Source organism: Salvelinus namaycush, chromosome 30, assembly GCF_016432855.1.
Source record: "Salvelinus namaycush isolate Seneca chromosome 30, SaNama_1.0, whole genome shotgun sequence".
Classification (NCBI taxonomy): Eukaryota; Metazoa; Chordata; class Actinopteri; order Salmoniformes; family Salmonidae; genus Salvelinus; species Salvelinus namaycush.
In genome coordinates, this window is record NC_052336.1 from 13,003,065 (window position 1) to 13,029,204 (window position 26,140).

The 26,140-nt window shown below is 43.7% G+C and overlaps 1 protein-coding gene across 1 annotated transcript; it reads right to left on the reverse strand.

The window, feature by feature from the left end:
- Window positions 1-4,526: 4,526 nt before the first annotated feature.
- Window positions 4,527-25,646, reverse strand: LOC120024957 (homeobox protein aristaless-like 4). Its single transcript, XM_038969344.1, has 4 exons — window positions 25,301-25,646; window positions 11,775-12,088; window positions 6,610-6,738; window positions 4,527-4,847 (listed from the first exon to the last, which is right to left on the reverse strand). The coding sequence occupies exons 1-4, from the start codon at window positions 25,644-25,646 to the stop codon at window positions 4,527-4,529; spliced, it is 1,110 nt and encodes a 369-aa protein (XP_038825272.1).
- Between the last annotated feature and the right edge of the window lie 494 nt (window positions 25,647-26,140).

A 26,140-nucleotide genomic window follows, 5' to 3' on the forward strand; every position in this document is an offset into this window, starting at 1 on the left:
ATGTGATGAACAACAGTTTTGCTCTCAATGCTTGTAAAATAATTTTCTAAAGTATTATGTAAGTGCAATAACTTACTGTACTATAGTAACTCAAAATATATATGAGAACATGAACACAAGTAAAAGTATACCATCATTATTAAAAAGCCGTACAATATAGCTTAAAGCCACAAAAACCTTTCAAAATACTTGGAAACTCAACAAACCAAGAACACCCACCCCCTTCAGAAGGATCACTCAAAAACCAACCCACAAGTATCTCACAAAGATAAAGCAATACTTTACATCAAATTAGTAACATTTCAAGGGTCTTTGTAAATGACTGTAAATCAGTCCAATTTACATTTAAAACTTTTTTTTTTACATGCACACACAACACACAGTTTTATATTATAATAAGTATTTACTTATTTTTATTGCCCTGCTTCAGTAGTTTAGAAATGATAGGGGTGGTGTGAAAGGTGACATCATCACCGAGGGACAGACTGGGACCCCTGCAGGCTACAACAGGATGAGCTGATATACAAGCCGTTTCGCAACTACTTAAATTCTGCATATCTGATCAGTTAAGGCCCTAAGGCAAGCTGTGCCTCGATTAGGGTAGATGAGAAAGAGAATATTTACATATTAACCTGTGATTCATCCAAGAAGGCTTCATATGGGCTTGTACGTTTCTGCAGTCTTTAACACTGAGCTTTCGGTTTTGTCCTTCTCAATCAATAGAGAACTGCAGATAACAGAACATGTCTATAAATAAAGAAATTCAAATGTTTTCAAAAACATGACGAAAAAGGTAAACAAATCAACTCTGTGTCGACCTGAGCTTCATGTGTGTTTGAGCTCTGAGAAGCACCCAACCCAGCACTGTAAACCCTACAGGCCCTAGTCAGAGACAGCTATAGGCCAACCTGAAGCACAGGGCCACGGGTGGCTCTGTCTGTTCTGTCACACAATCCCAGAAAGAATCCCTGTCCACAGATGTCCCAGTGTTAATTAAAAAGGCTGCAGCCTGGCTGTGCGGCTGTGTATGGCCGTAGTGCCGGAGGGGCAGGCATTCGGCCAGAGGAGCGAAAGAGAGAGCCCTAGTGCAGTGTGGGGGCTTCTTTGAAAATGGAGCCATGACAGCTGAGGAGAAGCATGCGCGAGGCATGTTTGTTTTGCATTTATCCCCTGAGCGCAGCTGTGTGCACTGTCCTTTTCCCAGAACACCGGAACGCCGCGGCCCGTTCGCACTCCCAGCAACCCCTTAGAGCGGCCTATGAGAGCACAGGGGCCCCATCTCCAAATCTCAGAGGAGCACCTCCAAACACTGAGAGACAAGTCATGTTGTCAGCAGTATGTTCATGCATTAGGCTTGAACTGCCATGTAAAACTGGATCCAATCTGAGTCGTCATTTGGAAAGGGTTTCTGATCCACTGTTTGTAGATGCTGACAATTCATCCTGGATCATACATAACACTATAGCCTAGCAGAGCTACCTAGTGTAGATGCTGACAGTTCATCCTGGATCGTACATAACACTATATCCTAGCAGAGCTACCTAGTGTAGATGCTGACAGTTCATCCTGGATCGTACATAACACTATATCCTAGCAGAACTACCTAGTGTAGATGCTGACAGTTCATCCTGGATCGTACATAATACTATATCCTAGCAGAGCTACCTAGTGTAGATGCTGACAGTTCATCATGGATCGTACATACCACAATATCCTAGCAGAGCTACCTAGTGTAGATGCTGACAGTTCATCCTGGATCCTACATACCACAATATCCTAGCAGAGCTACCTAGTGCAGATGCTGACAGTTCATCCTGGATCATACATAATACTATATCCTAGCAGAGCTACCTAGTGAAAGGGGAAATAATGAGGCTTGTGTTGGTGAATTAGAGATGTATTCTCCACTTAAGGTGCATGGGGTATCATATTTGGCTTCAAATCTATGAGACCTTTTGTTTTGACTTGATCCAAATGGGACCTTGGGAAAACTGAAAGCCCATAATGCATAAGATGATGGAACAGGTCTACTATTTCTGTCACCTCCGCAAATCGTGACATGGAGCCATTGAAAGCACGGAATACAGTTTGCCCCCCACATTGTTCCATGTCCACACTGAGGTGCAGGGACGGGGGATCCGGTTGTTCCCTGGGGGGGCTATAAGGGGTGGGACAGGAGGATCTGTTTGTTGCCAGGGACGGGACGGGGGGGATGGGGATTGGACGGGGGACTATAAGGGTAGGGATCTGTTTGTTGCCGGGGGGGGCTAGGAGGGGGGGGGGGGGCAATCTGTTTGTTGCCGGGGGGCTGTAATTGGATCCTCATCCTGGCATGCTGGTGGTTTTTCTTGAAATGGTCCTGCTCAGACCCTATGCCAAAAAGTTAATGAAGCCGGGCTCAAAATTCAGCCTGCTCAACTCAAGTCGTCATGCTAAAGCTGTCAGGAGGACAGCAGACCGCGGAGAATGAGGAATTTCTAACAACATATCTCTACTGTCATTGGTAAAGTGATCATGTTGATGCAAACATGGAAATAAGGTCTTGAGAGCAGAATGAATTGCACTGGGTTGGCAGGGCAGATGTATATGGCTGCTAGATGCTTAGCTCTTTCAGAGCTCTGCTAGAGTGCTATCCAGTCTTTATGACAGCCTGCTACTCTGACACCGCTCTCATGGGACGCAGCCTCTCCACATTCTTTACACACCTTCAGGAAATTCAGCATTGAACTTACATGTGTCTCTAACAGCGAAAGGCCATACATTGCATCTGGGACTGAGAGATGCATAAGAGCACATTGGTTTAGGAACAGAGTGGAGCTGCTAAGTGCCTACTGATGGCTCTCTCCAAGAGGAAAATAAACCGTGAGTGAGAGATGGAATAAAGTTGTGCAGTACACGTTCCCCCAAGTCCATCATGACCTGCAGCCAATTCACAGCCCTCCTCTGCCTCAACAAACTGTTTCACAGGGATTCACTTCACAAGTCTCCTCCAAGTGGAAAGAGACCTGGGGTTCCCAGTATAAAACTGACTGACGGCTTATTTTGTGTGGAGACAAAGTAATACTTCTAACAAAAGCACCAAAGGTTCTCCATTGAGAATACCATCCCACTATAGTGAGGCTTTGCATGAAAAGAGACAGTGGTCAACATTGACCACTGACCACTGAACTAGTCACCATTTTATTATCCTCCCTCAAAAACTGTCTATATAATCTACACTGCCTCTCTGCTGTTCAAGGCTGCCGCTGGGTGCTATTTCTGGCAAAGGGACTGGAGGGCACTTTTCCTGTAACTCCCTAGGTGGAAATGTGAGGTGAGGAAATGCCAAGGGAGGAAATGGCATGTCCACTTTGAATCTCCTCCTGCAAACAGAGCTGAGCCTGTCTGGTGCTCTCAGACCCTGTAGCCCCCAGCAGGCCTGCTGTGCACCTCTCTCACACTCACACTCACACACACCACTTCCTCGTCCCCGTCCCTCTTTGGCTCAGTGACGGCCCATCAGCGGGGCAAGTAGGGCTCTTCGTCTGCCCGCATTTAAACAAACCTGGATTTATATCTGACATTTAAATGTTGGAAGGTAGCACCAACCTAAAGTATGCTAGTGCTGACCATGCAAACCAGAAACAGTAAGCTACCTTTGAAATGGTTTACCTCTTTCCCAAACTGAAGAATATGACTGATTTTATCAGCACTCTTTCAGTTAGTCTGACGGAGATGAATCGGCTTTGGTCTTGACCGTTACCTACACCCCTCTCCTTGAAGTAAAGCTGACCAAAATGACCTTAGGAAACCCAAATGTACACACAGACCCAAATCAGGCCCAATGTATGTGTGTGAATATCAGTTTGCAGTTTATGTGGAGAGAACAGTTGCACTTGCACACAGTCTGACAGAAAGGGACAAGGGATTCTGTGACAAAACCAGGATCAAAATGAATAAAGAAATACACACTTAAAATTTAAATACCGGAAAACAAGAAAGTATAATAACACCTGAACAGAAAAAGCTATATTGACACTCAATAGCAGGTGTGTTAGCGGACGCATCTCAATATCTGTACAAACAGCATTACCTGTATTAACTGAATAAGTGCAGGGATTGGTTCAAATCTATTCAGCTTTTTTTGTTATTTTTGTTGTGTTTTAGTTTATAGCTACTGTATAACCAGCACATTGTTTCCAACAAGCAACCAATTCATTTGTCTCGTTAAGGATAGGTCTAATTCTTGATTTCCTGCCTCTCACCTCATGCTTTGACTACCTGACTGACTGACTGACTGACTGTTGTTCATCTCTGATGTCCACTGGTCTCTCCCATCAGAGACACAAAATAAAGAAGTGCACTGTCCAGATTTGTTAGTCTCTTTTCTCTCATCTTCAGCAATTTGCTATGGCTTTTATCATCATTATTATTTTAGATTATCAATATTTCTGTTATAGTAGCACAGACTGCCTCCCCTCTCTGCTTTGGCTTGGATTGGACGTGGTGGGGTTCCCAGAGGCCCCTGTCCTGCTGCTGTTGAGGCATCATGTTGCCCAGGAGATGGCTGCACTGTGCTCTTTGGCCTTCATACGCAAGGCGGCGATGCTGGAGGACTTGCGGTCCGGGTCCATGCTGTTCAGATCATACCCGTTGATCGCTGACCCCATGCCAGGACCCCCAAACAGGTTGCCCATGTGTGTCTGTCCCATGTGACCCCCAGGGTTCGGGACGCCCAGGAAATCAGATACGCCGCTGCCAGAGTGAGGGTGAGGGGTCATACAGGACGTGACTGAGTCACAGGGCACTACGCAGCCTGGTACAGGGGACGCTCCACTGCCACCACCAATCCATGATGGGTTCTGTATCTGAAACGTAGAGAGAGGACAGGGTCACTTTAAATACCAAAACTATGTGGGTGAGTCAGTGCTTAGTTTTTTCAGACACCCTCTGTGGACTGAATATGATTATTGCAGAATGAAGGATGTGGTGTGTGTTTGACATCCTGTTTACAAACAAAAGAACCAACCGAGGATACTAATGCAATACAGCACAAGTTGTACAATTATTTATTGTCATGTTTTGCTTCCTCGGTGAAGTTCATCAGTCTACAACGCTCACCCCCCCAAAAAATGGTTATCTTGTGCACCAGCTTCCACTTGTCTCTTCCTTGGTATTTCGCCCGGCACGCTCAATGGCCTAAAGACGAGGTAGACCTTTTATGGTAAAACGCTTTGAAGGTTATAAAGATCAAGAAGTGTACGATACCCACCATAGTCTGTCAAATCGACTTCAATGATTCATTAACCTATCAACTCTGTGGAGCAACGTTCACATTATGGTCTACTTATCCATAGCCTGATATTTGAACGTTGAAAACTCTATTGGAGTGTTGCTGCAGGTCGGTACATAAGTTGAAGGGAAAGACATTTCCCTCCTACCTCAGTCCTTCAACACCTTGCCTGGCTGTCTTAGTAATCTCCATGCTTCCTGTCACCCTCCTCCACAGACAGAGAGAGAGCTGCGGGGGTCAGGGAGCTGATAGGGATGTGGGTGTGGGAGTGTTTGAGATGGGGGGCCGGGGTAGTGGTGCTGGAGGCTCGCATGGAGTGGCCAGATGTGCACAGAGCTGCATTCCACAGTATCACACACACACACACCTGCCCTCTGACCCTCTGTGCAGATGAATAATACATGGGGGGTTCTCTGGGTCTATGTGAGGGTGTGTCTGGCCTGTCACTGGAGCCAGCCTGACCTCACTCTCTGGGGGGCAGACAGAGAGAGGAGAGAACAGGAAGGGGAGCTGCCTCATCTGGGCCTGCTGATCTGTCAATGCATCACAGAGAAAGGCCTCCCCCTCAACTTGAACTGCTCTCTCAAATCCTTTGTCTGTAACATCCAGAAGATGTAAGTAACCCCACTCTCTGCTCCTCCAAGACCTACCTCACCTCTCCACCATGACAGTTGATGGCTGGTGAGCGTTCTGGCACAAATGGTTGCTGCGTTTCACATTGGTGGTGGTTGAGGAGAGTTTCCTCCTTACTATGTAAGCATTTTTTAATTTTTAATTTATTATCATTATTACTTTTTATAATTTTTTTTCTTCCCAATTTCGTGGTATCCAATCGGTAGTTACAGTCTTGTCTCATCGCTGCAACTCCCGTACGGACTCGGGAGAGGCGAAGGTCAAGAGCCGTGCGTCCTCCAAAACACGATCCAACCAAGCCGCACTACTTCTTGACACAATGCCCACTTAACCTGGAAGCCAGCCGCACCAAGGTCTCGGAGGAAACACCGTACACCTGGCGACCGTGTCAGCGTGCACTGTGCCCGGCCCACCACAGGAGTTGCTAGTGCATCATGGGACAAGGACATCCCTGCTGGCCAAACCCTCCCCTAACCCGGACAACGCTGGACCAATTGTGCGCAGCCTAATGGGTCTCCCGGTCGCGGCCCGGCTGCGACAGAGCCTGGACTCGAACCCAGAATCTCTAGTGGCCCAGCTAACACTGCGATGCACTGTCTTAGACCACTGCACCACTCGGGAGGCCCAAGCATTTTATTTGAGCATTTGAAAAGACGCTATATACAGTAAATAAATTCAATGATTGTATTATTAATTATTATTACCTGTGCATAGTTCTCAGGTCTGGCTAGAAGAGGCAGCTCGTACCCCGTGGAGAAGTGTGTCCTAACCTGCTGCATCTGACCAAAGCGCTCCCTCTTCCTCCATTTGGCTCGGCGATTCTGGAACCACACCTGCTGGGCAAAGGTCAGGACTGAGTCACATAGTCACATAAGATCCCTAGATACATATAGTAAAACATTTTGAGCATAGGTCAAAATTGAAAGAAGAATATAGTCAGTCATACATGTTTTTCCCTGAACATCCAATAGAACTAAAATAATATGTCGGTCTAATATAGTATAATATACAAAGCACATAACTTGCACAAACACTGTTGTGATTATAATTGTGGTGCTGTTCTGTGTCTTTTGGCTATAAGGGGAGGAAAGAGACTGCCATGTGTCTCTCAAGCCTGGGGCTCAGTGCGTCCGTGAGGCTCTTTGAACTGCGGGCAAACACTGTACAGCAGCATTGCCAGGCACCTGAGAAACAGGAACCTCCAGGGTTGGCCTGGCAGGGGAATCGCAGAGAAGGGGACTCTCTTCCCCTCAGCCCTGAGCCTGTGTGCATGGCTTATTTTTTACAGTCTCCCTCTCTCAGAGAAAGCAGAGACCTGGCTGGAGTTTAACGTCTGGGGGAGTTGACAGGCATTGTGAAGGCCTCCTCTGAGTTCCCCTCCTATCAGCGCCATCAGCAGCAGGAGGTTGGGATGGAGGGGGAGATGTGGAGGGGAGATGGGGGAGTGGGGGAGTCAGTGGGGGCCTGGGCGGAGATAGTACTGGACCCAGTAAGCCTGAAGCTTTAAACTTTCCACCACATCTCAGGAGAATGCCTTTCTGATAGATACAAATAACACTATTATTTTCTGTATGGAAAAAGGGTTCTGAGGATCACAGCCAAAGCGACTGTTCTATCTGCACAGACATTAATGTGCCGAAACTCTTAGTGGAAAAAAGTGAACGTATGTGCTGCTCTGTAGATAAAGCAAACTATTCTTAAGCTTATAGTCTCAAAAGCAGCCAGAAATTCATTTTCCTGTGATCCCTCTGCCGCTCAGATTAACTCCATCTACTTATTGATTCGTGAAGTGGAGGCCTATTTAAAGGGGGAGCCTCCTTTATTTTGCAATCTTGATTTGTCACAGAGTTGGAACTTGGTTCTGAAGATGAGCCTTGGTCAATCAGTTTGTGGTTTACACAGCCACTGCCGTACAATTTTCCATCTCCGTCAACCAAGTATACACATACACGTACGTACGCACACACACACACACACACACACACACACACACACACACACACACACACACACACACACACACACACACACACACACACACACACACACACACACACACACACACACACACACACACACACACACACACACACACACACTTTCAGAGGTATACTGTATTTAAAAAGAAGGTGAAGTAATACATTTGTTGGTCTGATTCCCTGGGCGGGTGGGCAATCAGAGAGGAGAGGAGAGCAGAAAGGAAGGATCTCTAGGCCTCTAATACAGACAATGTGGAGAGGAGGTTTTCACTTGAGTACTCAAAACGTTCACAGACCCTTCCCTCCCTTTCTTTGTCTTCTGACAGGAACAGAGCAATTTTCTCATGACAAAAGTGTGCTGCAATTACCTTTGACATTTGAGCCTAAAACGGTTGTTTATTGAAAGCATTATTGTGTTTAAATTTCCATCAAAGCTGGTGAAAGTGATCTGAATAGAGTCAGTCTCAGATGGGCTTAGGCCTGGCGCCCTCCCCCACACAACGTCATAGGACCTATCTCAGAGCTGGGTAACCTGATATCAGCCTGACTCTGATTGCACTTCATGTCAAGGCACAGAGCACAGAGAGCACTGTCCCTCAGCTTCACATCGTCTGTTTAGAAAGCTTTACTCACTGATTACACTGATACAGAAAATATATGAGCAGTATATGGTATCACAGCATTTTTTTTGAGAGAGCACAATAACTAGCCAATTAATCCCCCTTTTTCTTTCTGCACCCTTGACATTACTTCTATCTCTCCTCTTCCATTTATTATTTCTTTCACTCACTCACACTCTTCCTCCCTCCTTAAATCTGAGTAGGGAATTTGGGAAATTGAAAAGTGACATGGGAGAATGTTCAAACCAGAGCTTGTTTTCATTTTATGTTTAATTTCCTGACACCTAAACCCCTGGCTTTCCGATGCTCCCCCTCCAGCCCAGAGGAGCCACACAGACAAGAGAGAAGGACAGCTATGCTACCTCCTCACCTCTCCTCTCCTCTCACTGCTGTCATCTGTCTCTTTCCTTCTCTCTCTGTCTTCATGTCTTTCTTTCAACAGTCTCATACAACCCAAATAGTCACTAGCTTCTATTGCCAATGAAGCCCCTCTTCAACTACAATGATAAATGACGTGGAGAAGAGATTGTAAACATTACGCTGTGATAGTTGGATGGACTCACTCCTTGGTTCACATGCACCTTCTCCCTTTGTGTCTTTTGACAGTGATCCACCAGTAGAGTTGTTGATCATGTTGGGACAGTAAGTATCTATCTACCAGCAGATACGGTTTGTTTGTGCTTTCTGTCCGACTTCTCCCTAGACAGGGTCTGTTCCGTAGAGCTAAGTGTTTGTGTTGTGCTCACTGGGTAGTGGCAGTAATTGGTAAAGACGTTGACAGCTAAAGTAGCTTAGAGACTTACTATGAGGCTTTAGTTATGTTCCAGCACAGAGAGAAAGAACAGAGAAATGCCAAACTGTCCTGGGAGGGAAGCTGCATGGGGATACAGCCACTTTGAAGTCAGAGACCAGCTTTGAGGATTGATCGTCTGCCACTGCTGTTTCCATACTATAGCAAGGCCCAAATGGACCTGCAAATAGTACACAATGGTGGTACACAATGACTAAGTATTTCTACCTTGTATAGTTACCCAGCTGAGTGAGCACAACATTCAATATCTAATATCATATTTACATTGTTTGTTATTATGCTTTCTGATGGGTGGCTGTCCTGTTTTATCTTAACTAAGGTCTGTAGTTTGGTCCTTTGGGGTGACAGCGTGTTAGAGCGTTGGGCAAGTAACTGAAAGGTTGCTGGATCGAATCCCTGAGCTGACAAGGTAAAAATCTGTTGTTCTGCCCCTGAACAAGGCAGTTAACCTACTGTTTCCCCGTAGGCTGTCATTGTAAATAAAAATGTGTTCTTAACTGACTTGCCTTGTTAAATAAAAATATTTCCATATCCAGCAGCCTCAGAGCTGTGAGCTGACAGCAAGGTAGTCTGAGAGATGTGATGTTATTGAAACCCTTGACCTGTGACCTGTAGATGTATCTGGAGTGCATATGACTCAGAGCTCAACTTGAGTAGATGTATCTGGAGTGCATATGACTTCCTCCCTTTGAAACCAGTAGACAGAAAAAACAAACATTTCTCTGGCTAACGTTTAAAGTCAGGCAAGTTTACAAGCTCCTCTTGTTCTGTCCCGTTAAGTGGACTAAAGAGAGAGTACTTCAGTTACAATCTGAAAAACACTACCTTGATCAAGAAGTATTTGTTTGGAAATCTATTGACAACCACAAAACTGAAATCTCAGTGGAATTCCAATCAACAAAAACTCACAGTTCTATTAGATTTTTAGCAGCACAAAATTTTGTGGATTTAGTTGAACAGTTTGTCCACTTTAGATGCAGAGCTCCTTTTTTCTGAGTAAAGAGCAGAAAGTCCTGTTCTTTGACTGATGAGGCATCTTGTGTCTTTTATCTTTTAACTTGAATGGTTTAAGAGGGCCAGTGGGAGAACTTAGGCTGTAAAAGGCCCAGCTGTACCAGCCCTCTTATAGCTAGAGGAATAGCATACCTTCAGACACACACACACAGAGAGACAGAGACAGAGAGAGACAGAGAGAGACAGAGAGAGACAGAGAGAGACAGAGAGAGAGAGAGAGAGAGAGAGAGAGAGAGAGAGAGAGAGAGAGAGAGAGAGAGAGAGAGAGAGAGAGAGAGAGAGAGAGAGAGAGAGAGAGAGAGAGAGAGAGAGAGAGAGAGAGAGAGCTCTAGGCTGAATTACAACCCTCTGGCTTCAGGGACTTCCTGTGTTTTACTCTGAGGGGTTTCTGGCCACTGCGCCAGCACATGTCATATAAAGATCCAGCCTGATCTCATCCCTCAGACTCTTTCACAGAGCACTTGCTCTCTACTTTCACATGACGTTTGAATTTACAGATATTGGTGTTGGTATTGTACTGTATATCGTGGCATGTTTCCTATGGAATAGTGCATGATGGCTGCTGCGAACCTCACAACTTACCAGAGACTCGGGAAGGTTTTCACACCTACCCCCGAGACCACGGGAGGGACACATTCTTCCTGAACAGGATGTTAATGAAAGAAAAACACTATGAATCCAAGGGCTTTTGGTAGACTTTGCGTGTGCACACGTGTGTGTGTGTATGTCCGTGTCTGTGTCTGTGTTCCGAACGAGGGGAGTCTCATCAGCTATCCACCAATGCTGGAATGCGGCTGTAGTCATTGACGGATTATATGTAAATCAAAGGTCAAAGGTTGTATGTTTGTAGCCCCGGCCTGGTTAGCCACTTACAGAGCTCAGTTCAGAGGTTCAGAAGTCCAGGGGTTCAGGTGCAGGCTAGGGTGTGGAGCTGAGCAGAACCAAGCGAGTATCTTCATATGTGAATGAAAGTCTGCTCTCTTGACAGTGAACATATGAGGCCCAGCTCCAGCCTCAGCCCCTTGGGGCCTCCTGCCCTGCGTTGGCCCCTACTCCCACATTACCAGATAAATCTCACTCTCACCCTGGTGTCTTGGCGACGTTATCTCTCCAAAGCCACAGATGTTGAGGGATTATTGTGGTTCTATCCACAATCTCCTAGTCATTGGCTTGCTCCGGTTTTTCTTCAAGTCCTCTCAATAACTAACAGCTGCCACCTGATTCGAGATAGCGTTGGTCCTTGTTCCTGTTTGGCCAGTCGTGGCCTAAAGTAAAGGATGCTCAAGTATAGAACTCTACGAATTGTGCTTCTGTTTATAACGGTGATCATAACTGTTATTGATGTGTAATGAAGGTGATACTGCTAGACTGAAGTCCCAGATCTTCACAGGACCTGAGTAAGTAGCGGTTAGCAGTAGAGCTCCTCTCAGATGAGCCAGTCTTACCTGTACCCGGGCCTCAGTCAGGTCAGTCCGGAGGGCCAGCTGCTCACGGGCGTACACATCTGGGTAGTGGGTCTTCTGGAAGACCTTCTCCAGCTCCTCCAGTTGGTAGCTGGTGAAGGTGGTGCGGTTACGCCTCTTCTTGCCCTTGTTGCTCTCACCCTCGCCCTTGTCCATGGGGCTGGCCATGTCCGAGCCCGGTCGGTCCGAGGGGCCCTTCACGCCTTGATCCTTCACACTCAGGTAGCTGCCGTCCATCCCAGAGGGGTCAGAGTTCGGGGTCAGGTCAGAGTCTGTCAGTCCTGAGCTGTCTTTACCTGGAGAGAGGATGAGAGAAGGAAGGTGTTAGAACACAATATATCTCGTACTGTGCTCAATTATTATGGATGTGGTTATTATTGACACCCTATGTTTTGGGACTGATGTGCAACAGAAAACTCATTTAGACTGTGTTTACAGTATTATATAGCACTAGCACAAGGATTAAATGACTCTTGCAGCATGTTGTTCTTTGAAAGCTCCCTGGACAGCTGGTTCCAGGTCTGGACTCTGGTTCATGGTGTGGTTAGGAGTGTATGTGTAAGCTGTGTGACTCCCAGAACACTCCCTCCATACCGCTGCTCATAAATCATGGAAACAGACACCCTGGCAGGCAGTAATTGCAAAATAATAGAAAATTACAGGTTTTCACGTCTCTCTCGCTCTCTCTCTCAGTATGGTTGGGGTTGGAGTCAGGTCTTACGCTGGGGTAACTCAGGTCTTTAACGCAGACACGTGGGCCGGGCGTGGTCTGTGGTGTGGCTGCAAGCTGAAGCTCACTTAGTAACACGACCAAACTAACCCGGCAACAAGAGTGTCAGTGGCAATTTGCTGGACGGTAATTTGTAGCGAGGGGAAACACACACAGCAGCCTATCCGTGAAACCTCAGTCAGCCTACTGATCATACATTCCCATGATGCTGTCTGTGCCAGTGTGCCGTTCGTTCATTATTCCACAATAGTGCCAATCTTCTGTGCCCTTACTGCCCTCCCTTCCTGTGGATCATTAAACTCTCTCCATTACGGCTTCTATTAAGGGGTTTGTTTAGGGTCCTGGGAAGGCAATGTGTTGTCATACTCACTCACATGAACTGCAAACCCTCCCCCTTGGGCTCTAGGCTGTTCAAGGGTGTATAGAATATGGTTTGGGGTCCAAGCCAAACCTCACATCTGCTTCTCAACCCCTCTGCTTGGTGACGTCCCCTCTGGCTCGGTCTAGTGGTGAGTCCAGGCACTACGCTCCCCTCTGTTTAGCTTAGCTCTAAGAGACAGGGAGTTATTTTAGGGAGCCCAGGGTTGGGATGTGCTCATTTCTTATCTGAGGCTGGGGTAAAGCCTTGTCAAGTTAGAGCCAGGGGGTGTAGGTGTGCATGTGAGCTTCTGGTGTGCGTACTGCTTTCAACACAGCAGGGCAGCATGCCCTCCGGCCCTCCACACAGAGCCTTGTTGGGTAATGTGCTGCAAGGTGAGGGGACCTGATAGCTCATCTGATGATACACACACCCTCGGTCCCCCGCCCTACACACCTTTCAAGGACTTGGTTAAAGGGAGCCGCATAACAGTCAATGACACCATGAGAAATAGAAGCCTTGTGCTGTAGGATTTGTTTACTCCAGGGGCCACACTTAGGGAAAGCCTCTCTTCCTACCATAATATTGTAATTAAGTTGTTCACTTATACCAATCACTGTTGCACTGTTATGTTTCACCCGTCTGATTCTCAAAACCTCCAACTCTCATTCTGTCTGTTATTGTCATACTATAAGTTAGAGCTTTTCCCTCAGAGTTGGATATGAGGAAAAAGATTACTCCTGGTGTTGGTAAATAATTGTGAGGGTCTGATTTGAGCCGTCTCAGCAGCATGCTCACTCTCTCTGGCTGTGTCAGTTTGCCTTCTCCAGGCTGCTGCCAAGCACCCTGGTCACTGTGGACTGTCAGGCAGGCAGGCAGCATCGACAGGGGCCCGGGCCCTGGCCAGGGGTATAATGGCTCCCACATTGCCTGCTGCCTGCCCAGGACTGACACATCCTGTTAAGCCTGAGACGAGCGAGCTCAACGCATTTACCAAAACGTAATCATTTCTAGTTATTCCCTCATCATATGCCCTGCACCGATGGTCTCAACAAGGCAAGGCTGTCAGGCTGCTTGAAATCAAGGGCTCTCTGCAGCTGATCAAAGACTCTTGTTTATGCCCTGTGTCATTGATGGTTTTTGGCAGGGGCAGGGTACTGTGACAATCTCCCGCTTGTTATCCGTGCGCTGGGCCGTGGCTGCGAGGCAAGGCATTCTCCACTGCCCAAGGTGAACAGCAGTGGGCCCTTCCGGGGGCTGGGTCATATGGATGAGGATCATGAGAAAGTCTTACTGCAAATAATGTCAGTCAAGATACCCATGCAGTGGGGGGAGCCCTGAGTGAACACAGCCATTAAAGGCTAATGTTGAATTGTTTCTTCCTGTTAACAGAGTTGGGTTAGTAAAAGACGGATAGAAGGAGATATGCCTGTAGCAAGAAGCCCACTGAGAGTAATTGGCATGGAGAGGTCCTTCTGAAATCGCAGAGGCAATATTTTCTCCAACTCTCCTATGGAGGTAAAGAGCTTATCAGTCATCACTAAAAGTAGTCATCACTAAAGTATTTCAGAAATACAGTATCATCAAATCAAATCAAATTGTACTTGTCACATACACATGTTTAGCAGATGTTATTGCGGATCTAGCGAAATGCTTGTGTTTCTAGCTCCAACAGTGCAGTAATATCTAACAATTCACAATACACACAATACACACAACCTAAAAGTAAAATAATGGAATTAACCAATGTATGAATATTAGGATGAGCAATGTCAGAGTGGCATTCCTCACTACATTTCATGATCACTGATTGGGGAGAAAGACATTTCCAATGAGCATCATGGTGGATTTTCCTGAAGATAACTGATACTCAGACACTTTCACCTTAGCTGATCGGATTACACAATCATATTTTGGCTTAGTGAAAGTATGATATGTTATATACTGTATAAAGGAAAGACACTTCTGTCTCTATGCCAGGATATGTTCTGACATGCTGCTGTAATTTATCAGTGGTTACAACCCCCCTCTCATTTTCACCTTTTACCTGTTATACAGACCTAGATCTCAGCATCCCTGATACAACACTTGGAAGCAAGCAGACAATAAACTCCTCAGTCCCTTCTGCTAAAACCTCATAGCATGCGTGTTTCCCATTTAAACCTCATAGCATGCGTGTTTCCCATTTAAACCTCATAGCATGCGTGTTTCCCATTTAAACCTCATAGCATGCGTGTTTCCCATTTAAACCTCATAGCATGCGTGTTTCCCATTTAAACCTCATAGCATGCGTGTTTCCCATTTAAACCTCATAGCATGCGTGTTTCCCATTTAAACCTCATAGCATGCGTGTTTCCCATTTAAACCTCATAGCATGCGTGTTTCCCATTTAAACCTCATAGCATGCGTGTTTCCCATTTAAACCTCATAGCATGCGTGTTTCCCATTTAAACCTCATAGCATGCGTGTTTCCCATTTAAACCTCATAGCATGCGTGTTTCCCATTTAAACCTCATAGCATGCGTGTTTCCCATTTAAACCTCATAGCATGCGTGTTTCCCATTTAAACCTCATAGCATGCGTGTTTCCCATTTAAACCTCATAGCATGCGTGTTTCCCATTTAAACCTCATAGCATGCGTGTTTCCCATTTAAACCTCATAGCATGCGTGTTTCCCATTTAAACCTCATAGCATGTGTGTTTCCCATTTAAACCTCATAGCATGTGTGTTTCCCATTTAAACCTCATAGCATGCGTGTTTCCCATTTAAACCTCATAGCATGCGTGTTTCCCATTTAAACCTCATAGCATGCGTGTTTCCCATTTAAACCTCATAGCATGCGTGTTTCCCATTTAAACCTCATAGCATGCGTGTTTCCCATTTAAACCTCATAGCATGCGTGTTTCCCATTTAAACCTCATAGCATGCGTGTTTCCCATTTAGAGGAAGCTGCTCTACAGCAGTGTTCACTGATTTTTTTCTTTTTTACTTTGGATCCAAGATTCCACATCAGTTCCAATTACAGCTCTCTGACGGAGAGAGGCACGTCTGGAGCCCATTGTTCTTTGTCTGCCCCAACCCTGTTAGGGATCTGACATACCAAGTCTACAGTGACTGTACAACTGCTGTGATCTAAAATTGAAATAGCTTCCCTGTTCCTTTCCAGTATTATAACTGCTGTCTTATGCTATTTGTATGTTTGTTTAAAGTAAGAAATAATGAGATGTGATACAGAACTGTGGCTGTGTCCAAGTACAAGGTAGTTCAGAACTGAAATCTTCATATTATTCTTTACACTGTCAAGGAAACAGAATACTCTACTAAATCAGTCCAGATCTGACCAAGCTGAAACCAAGAGGGTCTGAAAGCAGAGTTCATCAGTGGGTGAGAGAGAAGAGGGGTGAGGTTAAACCAGAGAACTAATTGGCAGTTTAACCCTAATAGTATTCACACCTGCCTGCAGAGCAACACAGGGTCTTGTAAACCCCTTTTAATAGCGTCTACATTTCCCCACAAAAAAATGTCTTCAAACGTAATTTTATATTTTGCACTCTAAGTCTTTTAAAAAGTTGTGTCCACAGAAAATGTCAAAATAAGAAATTATAATTATAATAAAAAAGATGGTTACGTTAGAGTAATAGATATGATCATCATAGCAGCTTTGCTATGAGGGGTAAATTACTATAGTTCCTGCCCTTGGATATCCGTGCTGGACCCCTTAAAGTTAGCAAGGGTCAGACCTTCACTGGGGACAGACGTTAAGTCGCTGTCAAAAACGAGAGGGGAACATCAAAGTGTAATTTAACTGGCAGTAAAGCGACAGGGCGCCTCCCCAGCCTCTTTATTGAAAAGGACGGCTAGGGTCAGCTCACAGCATTTAAAAGAAACACTATAAATTAGACACCCTGCGGTGACTGAGAGCGATTAATGGCAAAATATTCCCAAACCCAAAGAAATATCCCTAAATATTAGAAAACATAAATAAAAGAGATTAAGTGTGTGTAGTCTAGGCTTGATAGATACCTGTTTTGACTGGACCCAGGGTGCAGAGGAAATTTGTGTAAGCTGTTTTCTCTGCTAAGCGTTTATTTGTAACTCTAATTTGGTTTGTTTTCCCTTCTTAAAATATGGATTGAATCATAATGGGAAGCTTTGTGCTCTGAAGTCCCGCCATCTCTGTGAAGTCCTCTCTTCCGGCCCGTTCCGCTGGCTGTGAGGCTGTTACATACAGACACACTAACTAACACAGGTAGTGGATGGAGAGACTGACTGGTGTGTTGAGATGTAAACTTTGTCATGCCTACATCATGACGAATGAAAAGTGATGTGAGAGACATTGATCAATTTTATTGCAACCAGTGAGTGTGTCACCACAAGGCATTAGCATGGGGAGAGCCTTATTAGCAAGCCCTCTGCCTACACGGCCATTTGCAAAACCAGAGCTAATCGCCTACCCAAAGGCAGATGGAGTCGAGTCTCAGCAGTTCATATAAACCAGTCCTTCTTAAACGATCTTGTTCCTGGTCAGGAGCACCATGACACCACTACGAATAGCACCGCAGTATGAGTAGGCTATGGTGTCAATTGCAGTCATTGAAACAGTTCAAGGTTAGCCTAAGCTGGTGCTCACTAGGCCCATGCCTTTCTCATATCCCTGCTGCCCTCTCATATGCCTGACGCCGTAAACAAAACCTCAGCTAACGGATGAGAAAGTTCCATAAGTACCTCTCTGACTAGCTTACAGCTACAGTAGTTTGGGAGCATCTGATAGGTAAGCGTCCACTTTGAAGTCAAACAGTGAGAGGGATGATTCATCCCATCAGGCTGCTGTGAAGTGCACACGCTGCGCCAAAAAACAACTGCTATGGGAGCGTATCCATAAAGCCTGAGACACTGATAAATCACCCCTCTCTCTTCAAGGTTCTTCATCTGTCTGAGAGTCTCTCTCAGGCCCCAGAGCATGGCAGGATCTCCACTAGCCTGAGACTGGGCTAGGGTCTACTCAGTGCCTTTTCCACAGTTTGGCTAGCACTAAACCAAGGTCAAGACAGTGTTAGACAATTACACATAAGATGAAGGAACAAAGCTCTATTTGTCTTTCTGAAACCAACTTATTAGCATATCTGGAAACACTTTCCCCTGCTCTTATACCCATGTAAATACACAGTAATAACTGTAACAACACTGTAAGTTGTGTTGGAGATATAATACCCAGTGTAATGCAAAGTTCATGTAAAATAATATTTGACTGCGTACGCTGTGGTTTTAACCAGTACTGTACTGAAATGACTAAAGGAAAGAAAGCCTTCATGTTCCAATAGATTTGAGGTTATTTGAATGAATGCAGAGGGAGACCCCTTGAGAGGGGAAGGCTTCTTAATGTGAGATCCTCTCAGTTTATCTAACAGTTGACGTTATGTTCCCTCCTCCTTTCCCAGTGAGGTCTGAATCTCTCGGGTGATGTTAAAAACCACAATGAAGCAAACATCCATTTTACGAGTGCACGGGAATGCCATAATAAAAGACAGGTTGGTCACTGTCCTCTTAGCATAATGTGGATTCCACTTCTGACAATAGCATTGTTATACTGAAGTAAATACAATGTGGAAAGAGCACTAGATTGTCCTTCGTGGTCCAAATTGATAATCACTTGTAACGAAGCAAAAATGATCATCTGCTTGTTAAATAATATATAATTTCATCTAGGCTTCTTAAAATGATTTACATCAGCTCCCATGTGAACTTACATAGTACTCTGTCATTATTAAACACCATGTGAAATAATGTGATTCAATGGGTAGTTTATAGAAAAAATCAACATGCTTATAATTTCAGTTCTTGTGATGGGTGCCACTGTCCAGGCCAATGGACATGCTAACTTTTTACTGTACTATAACGTCTGAGAAAATGTATACGCAGTAGGTGATATTACAGACTCTAATCTTCTGAGATATTCTATGTGCTGGACGTCTGATCAGTAAGCATCTTCTGAGGGCCTCAACTATGGAGGGTTTAGTTACACAGCAGAGGATCTGACTGCCGGGCTGAGAGAAGGCCTGGAGTACGAGGTTCAATGTAGCCCTGTCGCACTCCAGCCGGCAGATTGAGCTTAATGTAAATTGCTGTGCCAAAATACGAGTTAACTGGTAAAATGATCCTAGGTCCTTGTCACCTCTAGTCATGTCAGCAACCTGCTGAAGTGTGTCCTGGTTCTCCAGGCTTCGCAGCACTTCCATGGCTGGTTTCTATTACCCGCTGCTCATATCAATCAGCACAGACGGACAGAAAGAAAGGCTCAAATGGTTGTGCTGTACTAAAGACGGTAGAGAGAGAAAGGGCAGCAGATGGGGTGTTGGTGGCTTCAGTCTAGATTGAAAGGATCTCACAGGACAGTTTATTCACACCTCCTATATCCCCCCTCTCTTTGAGTGAAAACACAATATTGTAACCACAACTATATACCAAATGCTTGTAATGTCACAACAAAGGAGCTTCCTCTCTCCGTTTATAGCTCACGAATAGTTAATTGGAAAAGCACTTGGAATGTTAAAGTTAAAGTGATCTTGACTACAATTGTTGCGAAAACATAATGTACGTTTCTGTTTGGATTCTTTTGGGTTTTAGATCAATTCTCTCTGAAGAATTTTGGTGTACAGCTCTTCTAAAAAGGTCAGTCATAGTTAAAGGTCTCTGTATCCTGTCCTCAGGGAAGACGGTCAAGCACCATAAGAGGAAAACTCCTGTTGCTTCAAGAAAAATATAAAGAGATTGATGTTCCTAGTTTGGAGGTTACGTTGTCAGTGAGTATTCTGACCACTCTTGACACGGCAGAGAAGCCAAGGATAGCTATCTCTGACAATGTGCATTGTTTGTGTGTGTCAAACCAAGTCAAGAAACGATCTATTATTCCATCTTATTCTATTCTACTATATATTTTAATGTAAAAAAACACAATCCCCCAATGTAAAGGCCACCTGTTGTCAGATTTTAACAGGTTGAATTTTGTCCACTCTCCCTGAGATGTTTAGAGCCAGGCCCTAAATATCCTACTACCTGGAGGAGAGGAGTGGTTAATGGAGCCTGGAGTCCAGTGGAGTTACAGGCTTTTATCACTGCATGTAGACCTGGCTAGGAAAGGGACTGCTCTCCCCTACTGCTAATGCACAGACCTTGTATATGTTGTCCCTGATGTAGCATACTGTTGGTCCAGGGCTGCTGGACCTGAGAGAACCTCAATGTAACTGGACTGATGGGCCGTAGAAAGTGTCCAATTGTTTCATCTTAAGAGGTTTGAATGGAGGAATGGTTGAAACCATGCCATTTGTTACCCTATACTGTTTTGGAGCAACAGTTTTTACTATAATTCAATTGTGGATTAAGAAACCTGTAGGAAAATCTAAAGGGTTCAAGCTGTCATTTACAATTTGTTTGACGAAACATTACATTTCACTTTGCCTCATTTCTTAGTTGCAGGTACAAAGTATTTGTTTCCTTCCTCTTACAGTACGTAAAGATGTGCAAGCACAGTACAGAATGTTAACATCCACAAAATCATTCCCTGATCCTTTCAGTCTCTTGCGACCCACCCCATAACCAAATATTGTATTGGGGACATGTTGTGTATTTGTGTGCGGCACTTGTTTAGCAAGGTTACACAATCCAGTCACCTCTTGGACACGCAAGGACTGCCTGTGGTTACGAGGGGCTGGCCTTTGAAAGTATGAAAATAACTGGGGGAAGTGCTGATGTACATCTGAGTCACATTAATGGTGGAGGTCTCCTGTAGTGCTGAGACTTTCCTGCCTGCTCTTTAATGTTCACTCTGTCTGAGGAGTCAGTCATACCTGTTGTCAGGCAAGGCTGCTGCAACGGGGGCAACCACTGTAAAAACGTGCATGGTCTACCCAGCCAGGGTCCTGTGATACCATAGAACAGGGTTTCCCAAACTTGGTCCTGGGCCTCCCCTGGGAGCACGTTTTGTTTTTTTGTACTAGCACTACACAGCTGATTCAAATAACCAAAGCTTTATGATGACTTGGTTATTTGAATCAACTGTGTAGTGCTAGGACAAAAAACTAAACGGGCTCCCAGAGGGGGGGGGGGCCTAGGACCAAGTTTGGGAAACCCTGCCATAGAACATCACATTTTACTGGGCCCTTTGTTTTGAAAGGTCATATAACAATATTGAGTGGTCTTATCATGGAAAGAAAATAGTCTTATATTGTTGAATTCGAATGTGTCATCCGTTGTAAAATATTAGATATGTCCTTTGGTGTAAACTTTATTTTTTAGTGGCTCACTTATTGCTTTAATAAGATATATTAGGAAGGCATCATAAGGCTAAGTATTATTTATAGCGGTTTGTTTGAGATTAACAGCAGAAATCATTTTCTTTACATCTACCGAGTGTGCGACGTTATGTAGACTACAGGCCACCGGCAAGTTCAGCTGAACGCAAAAAGAAACAAACTCCCTTGAAATCTCCTGAAAACAGCGCTGGTATTATCTTCAAAGGTCCCCGCGGTGTCTAGTGGGAAATATTGTAAAGACTGTGACTCCAGGAATTTCAGCCTACCTGCTTAAGCCTGATTGAAGTAATAACTCACGAAGTCTCCGTTGAATTTCCTGCCATGACTTATACCTGTGGTCGAAACCAATAAGGCTTCCTATACCAGGTTTGGGGTCTTTAAAACGTGACCCTAAGTAAGATCTCGTGATTGACTATGTGATCTGGTAGGTTTATAGAACATCAAAACTCTTCCCCGGACACTAACGCATTCCATTACAAATATGACCCCGAGTTGATAGGAAAGCATGACAATGTGTTTGGTTTTTTAGTATAGGTCTATGTGATTCAAACGCACTTTCACATCGATCATTCAAATTTCAGCCCGTGTCTATACGTTTTCATTGGTTGACTTTGTATATGCCGCGCATATTCGTAATTTTTTACAGGTTTATGTGCTGGCCTGATCTTTTCAGCGCTATATTACGCACGCCTCTCCTGTGAGTCATTACGTACCAAATGTTAAGCAAGGCCGTAACACAGGATTGGAAATTAAGTATGTGAAAAAGGGAATATTATGTTTAATTTGAATAACTTGTAGCCTTAATGTTATAGGCATACCACGTTTGGGTTCAAATTTGGATCAGAGTATTTACTCATTTATTTCAGGTGAATATTTTCTTGTTCAGAATGATCTAAATATTGGAAGCTATATAATGACTACATAATAGGCAACTTGTCGCTTTTTGAATAATAAAGATGTGCATACGGTAAATGACTTCTGATTCATCATAATATGCTCATATGGTTAACTATTGTTTAGCTATTATTAATATTATTGTTATTATTATTATCAGTAGTAGTAGTCGTATTCCCATAGATTCCCAGCAGTGATCGATCAGTCGCATACTCTTGACAAAGCAAGTGTCTGGTGTTCGTGTGTTGTTGTCTAAAGTTATTTGATTAAACCAAAGAGATTCGATAACATCTGCACAGCAGACCATCATTAAATCTTATATTGATGGCTATGCTATGTTACGTCACCCGTTTAAACTAATTATGTAGCGAGGAAAGACTGATTGGTTTATGTGCTTTCATTAAGGTTTACATAAATCCTATTCTGGCACGTTAGTGGCATGTTTTCAGTGCCCAGCCCTCCTCCGTAACTCAGCTGTAAATACTTAATTATGTAATAATAATATTATTACTGTTATGATGATGATGATGACGATGACGATGATGATGATAGTCTAGTCATCAACAATAATATCAGCTTTATCCTCATTAATATCACCCTGATCCTCAGCATGGTAGCCATTAGCCAATAGTAAGAACAGCGTGGCAAAGTTTAACTAAAGTTTCTTCATGTGTACTTTTTCTCACGTTGGCCCGCTAGACCAGACAATTGATCAATGTCTTCTCTTTGACAGCAGTGATTCAGTGCTTTCGCTTTTATATTGATATCTCAACTCGTTATATCCTCTTTGGTTGTGTCCCCATTTTCTCATTTTCACGAAGGACAGAACTCCTGTCGTTTTCACTAGATATTCATTAGAATATCTGTAATAGTGAATCGTTAACAGGTTTGGTGAAGCCTGTACATTCGTTTAATCGAAAGTCAGTATATTGATGAAAATGGTTAACTATTCTAATTTAATTCTATAATTTCAGTAATCTGGCATTTGATTTTAATTTGGATGTTGTTTGTGTTAGCAGCACTGTCCAATACGTTCACTGTGCATGCATCTTTAGTGTCGGTTTAGTTTTTCGGAAAAACGGGAAACGGATGTTATTGTTATGTTATAAGTCAGATGTAATGGGTATTACATTTAAATGTTCTACATTACACAGATGAATGGAAAAATACTTCAGTTTCCCTCACAGAGCGCTTGGTTGATTTTCGAGCATGATTAATTAAGGATTATTGAAATTGGTGATTTTTACTTATTCTTGCGCTACATTAAAGTTAATGTTACCTATAGCGTTCAATAAACTATCATGTGGTTCGATCAATGTCTATGCGCTCTTACATTTCGTAATAAAACATTTGAAGAATGTGCGTTTAAATTAAGGAACGTTGGACATCTTTGATCTAAATGTAGCCTAAACCTGAGACAGAATTGGGCCAAATTGAATGAACATGTTTTAGAAATTAGCTAACTACTCAAACATTAATAGCAATTGGTTTATAGAGACTTCGAAACGTGAGACTGACATAATTATTTGGCAGAAAGTCTAAGGCATATTTTGCCTCTATTATAATTTTAGCACTGCTTTAGTCTTGTTTAAGTAAACCATTTTCTTGAGGATTCATGGCCTACGTATCGAATATCATCTGGCTTCGGTCACTGACTTCTCAACCATAAACAACAAATGAATCACGTTTGAAATTTGTAATAACTCCTAAAAAAATTCTTAGCACTTGTAGCCACTCTCCTGAGAGAGGTTTCATAAAGTTTTTACCGCAGTATTTGATGCTTCCCTCCAGTTCATCATCTGAGAAGCCGCTGTATGTCCGTGGGTTTTCATCTCACCCACAAGCTGCTCGCAGATGGTTAGAGAAAGCGCTGGATTTTGCGGTATTTGTGTCAAATTTATAGCATGGGCGGATTCTTCCTGCGCTCAAGATGTGCCCTTTGCTAGACCTCTGCAGAATATCTTCAACATAAAGATATAGTTCGGTAAATCAGTAGAGGGTATTATTTCTTATTAAGAATTAAGAATTGCATGTAGGTCTTTTTCACATTACATATTAATTTAATGCATCGCAACTGTGGGTTTCCAGTTGCAAAGTTAAAGGTTGTATTTCATTGTAAAATAAACAAATATTGTTTAAGAACTTGTGATCCGTTATATTTTATTGTATGGCCATACAAACATCTATAAGGTCACCAATACCCAAGTCACGATAACGCAACGTTTCTGCAGAGTGCACATAGGCTATTGTAGGCTAGAGGCCTTTACAGTGTTATTTTGTCAGTTCAAAAAATCTGGCTGTTGTAGTCACCAACTTCAATTCACCATAGGCTATCAGTTTGGGCAATATTTTCTATAAGAATCGGATTATCTTTACCTTGATATCATATAGGTGCCGAAACGTGTGTGTGTGAGAGTGGGTGTGGGTGTGTGTATGTGTATGTTGTGTATGTCATCGATGGATTCTTAACATTTGCAAACTCCCCCAACATCTTTTGCTCGTGAGACAATATTGAGTATGTAGCCTATAGATTTAAAGAGACTAGGGATAATAATATTGGTCCGCTGATAAACTATTTCCCATATTAAAGTAAATTCAACGCTCGGTAATTTTTCATGCTTGAAAACGTGTTAATTCAATTGTCCGATTCAGATTCAATATTAAGGATTGTAATGCAGATTATCGCATTAAATATAGCCTAATTTAATTCAATCGTCAAAGGGAAAACGTGATAGTCCGGAAGGTTATGCCTCTTCGTAATTGTGTTACAGGGGATAGTTGTGGCCGTAATATTGGTAGTAAGTTGTGAAGTCCATCACATTGAGTTTGTAAAGACTCATGCATTGACAAAAGTTCATATGCGATTAGTGATATTATCCTAACACCCGGAATGATAGCAGACGTGATTACTTCACCCATTTATTTGATTTTATCGTCGGTTCTGATTATTGGAAGGAATTTCTCAACGTACAGGAAACTGTTTACGAGGCATGTGGAGACATGCATAACGTTCCCAACTTTAAGAAGAAAATACGCAAAACATCCCTCATAATTGGGGGCATAGTCAGTCAAGTGAACAGATATTTACACCGAGCAGTGTATACAGAACACAAGCACACTTTCGGTTGTCATTTGATATGGTTTTTCCATAAGAGTAAACAATACGGGACACGGGAAATCTCCGTTCGTTCGAAACAGAACTGTGGTTTTACTCACCATAGCAGGGAATGAGCGCTCCGTTGTGTCCGCTTTCTTGGTGCAGTTTGCCTCCTTCCGGGGGGGTTTTGCAAGAAGACCTCTGCATGAAGAGGTGGTATTTGTTAAAGGTGCCTTCCCCAGCGGTGGCATCCAATGACTGACACTCCTGTTGGAATGGGCTCCGAGACTTTTCTCCGTAAGCCTGACCTTTGTTTGGCAGGAAAGTGGGGCTGTATTTGGTGTCACTCGCTTGGAATGTCCTAAACGGGTTCGTCGGATGATCCCTACCTTGCGGTGCAGAGGGGCTATAATATGAATCCATGGATGTCATATCGCAGTATGAGACGCACGTCTCGGCGTTCATGCCTAAAAAAAGTTACTGTGAGAAAAAGACGACCAAACTTTTTTCTTTCTTTCCGTTTTGGAAAGGGAAGCAAACAGATACCCTCACTCTCTCTCCCTCTTCCACATACGGATGAACACACACATACACACTGTCACGCACACACACATACACTGGCGCGGCAGCTGTGTTTGGTTATAAAACGATTCAGATGTTTTCCAGGAACCACTCGCTGACCAAAAGCTAAAAACTCCCCTTAAGGTTTAGAGGAGTAACAAAAATGCGTCTTTCTTCAGAAGATGCAACCCAGATCTCCCCGATATACACTAGAGCTGTGCGGACTTTAAGTCAAGACATCTCCGGAGTGATTATGTTGATAAAATGAATGGGTGATGTCAGACCTTTCCTCAGAAGAAAAAACTTTCTTTTTTTTTTCTTTTTTTTAATATGTGGGGGGACTTAACACATGACATTAATGTAATTAGGGTATGAATATATAACTAATTGTAAGTGAA

Bases quoted from the DNA above. Each gene is read 5' to 3' on its own strand.
- LOC120024957 (XM_038969344.1), bottom strand. From the start codon at position 25,646: ATGAACGCCGAGACGTGCGTCTCATACTGCGATATGACATCCATGGAT. The intron at 6,739-11,774 runs GTAAGACTGGCT...TTTGCCCAGCAG, and splicing joins TGACTGAGGCCCGGGTACAG to GTGTGGTTCCAGAATCGCCG. The intron at 4,848-6,609 runs GTAATAATAATT...TCTACGTTTCAG, and splicing joins GACCTGAGAACTATGCACAG to ATACAGAACCCATCATGGAT.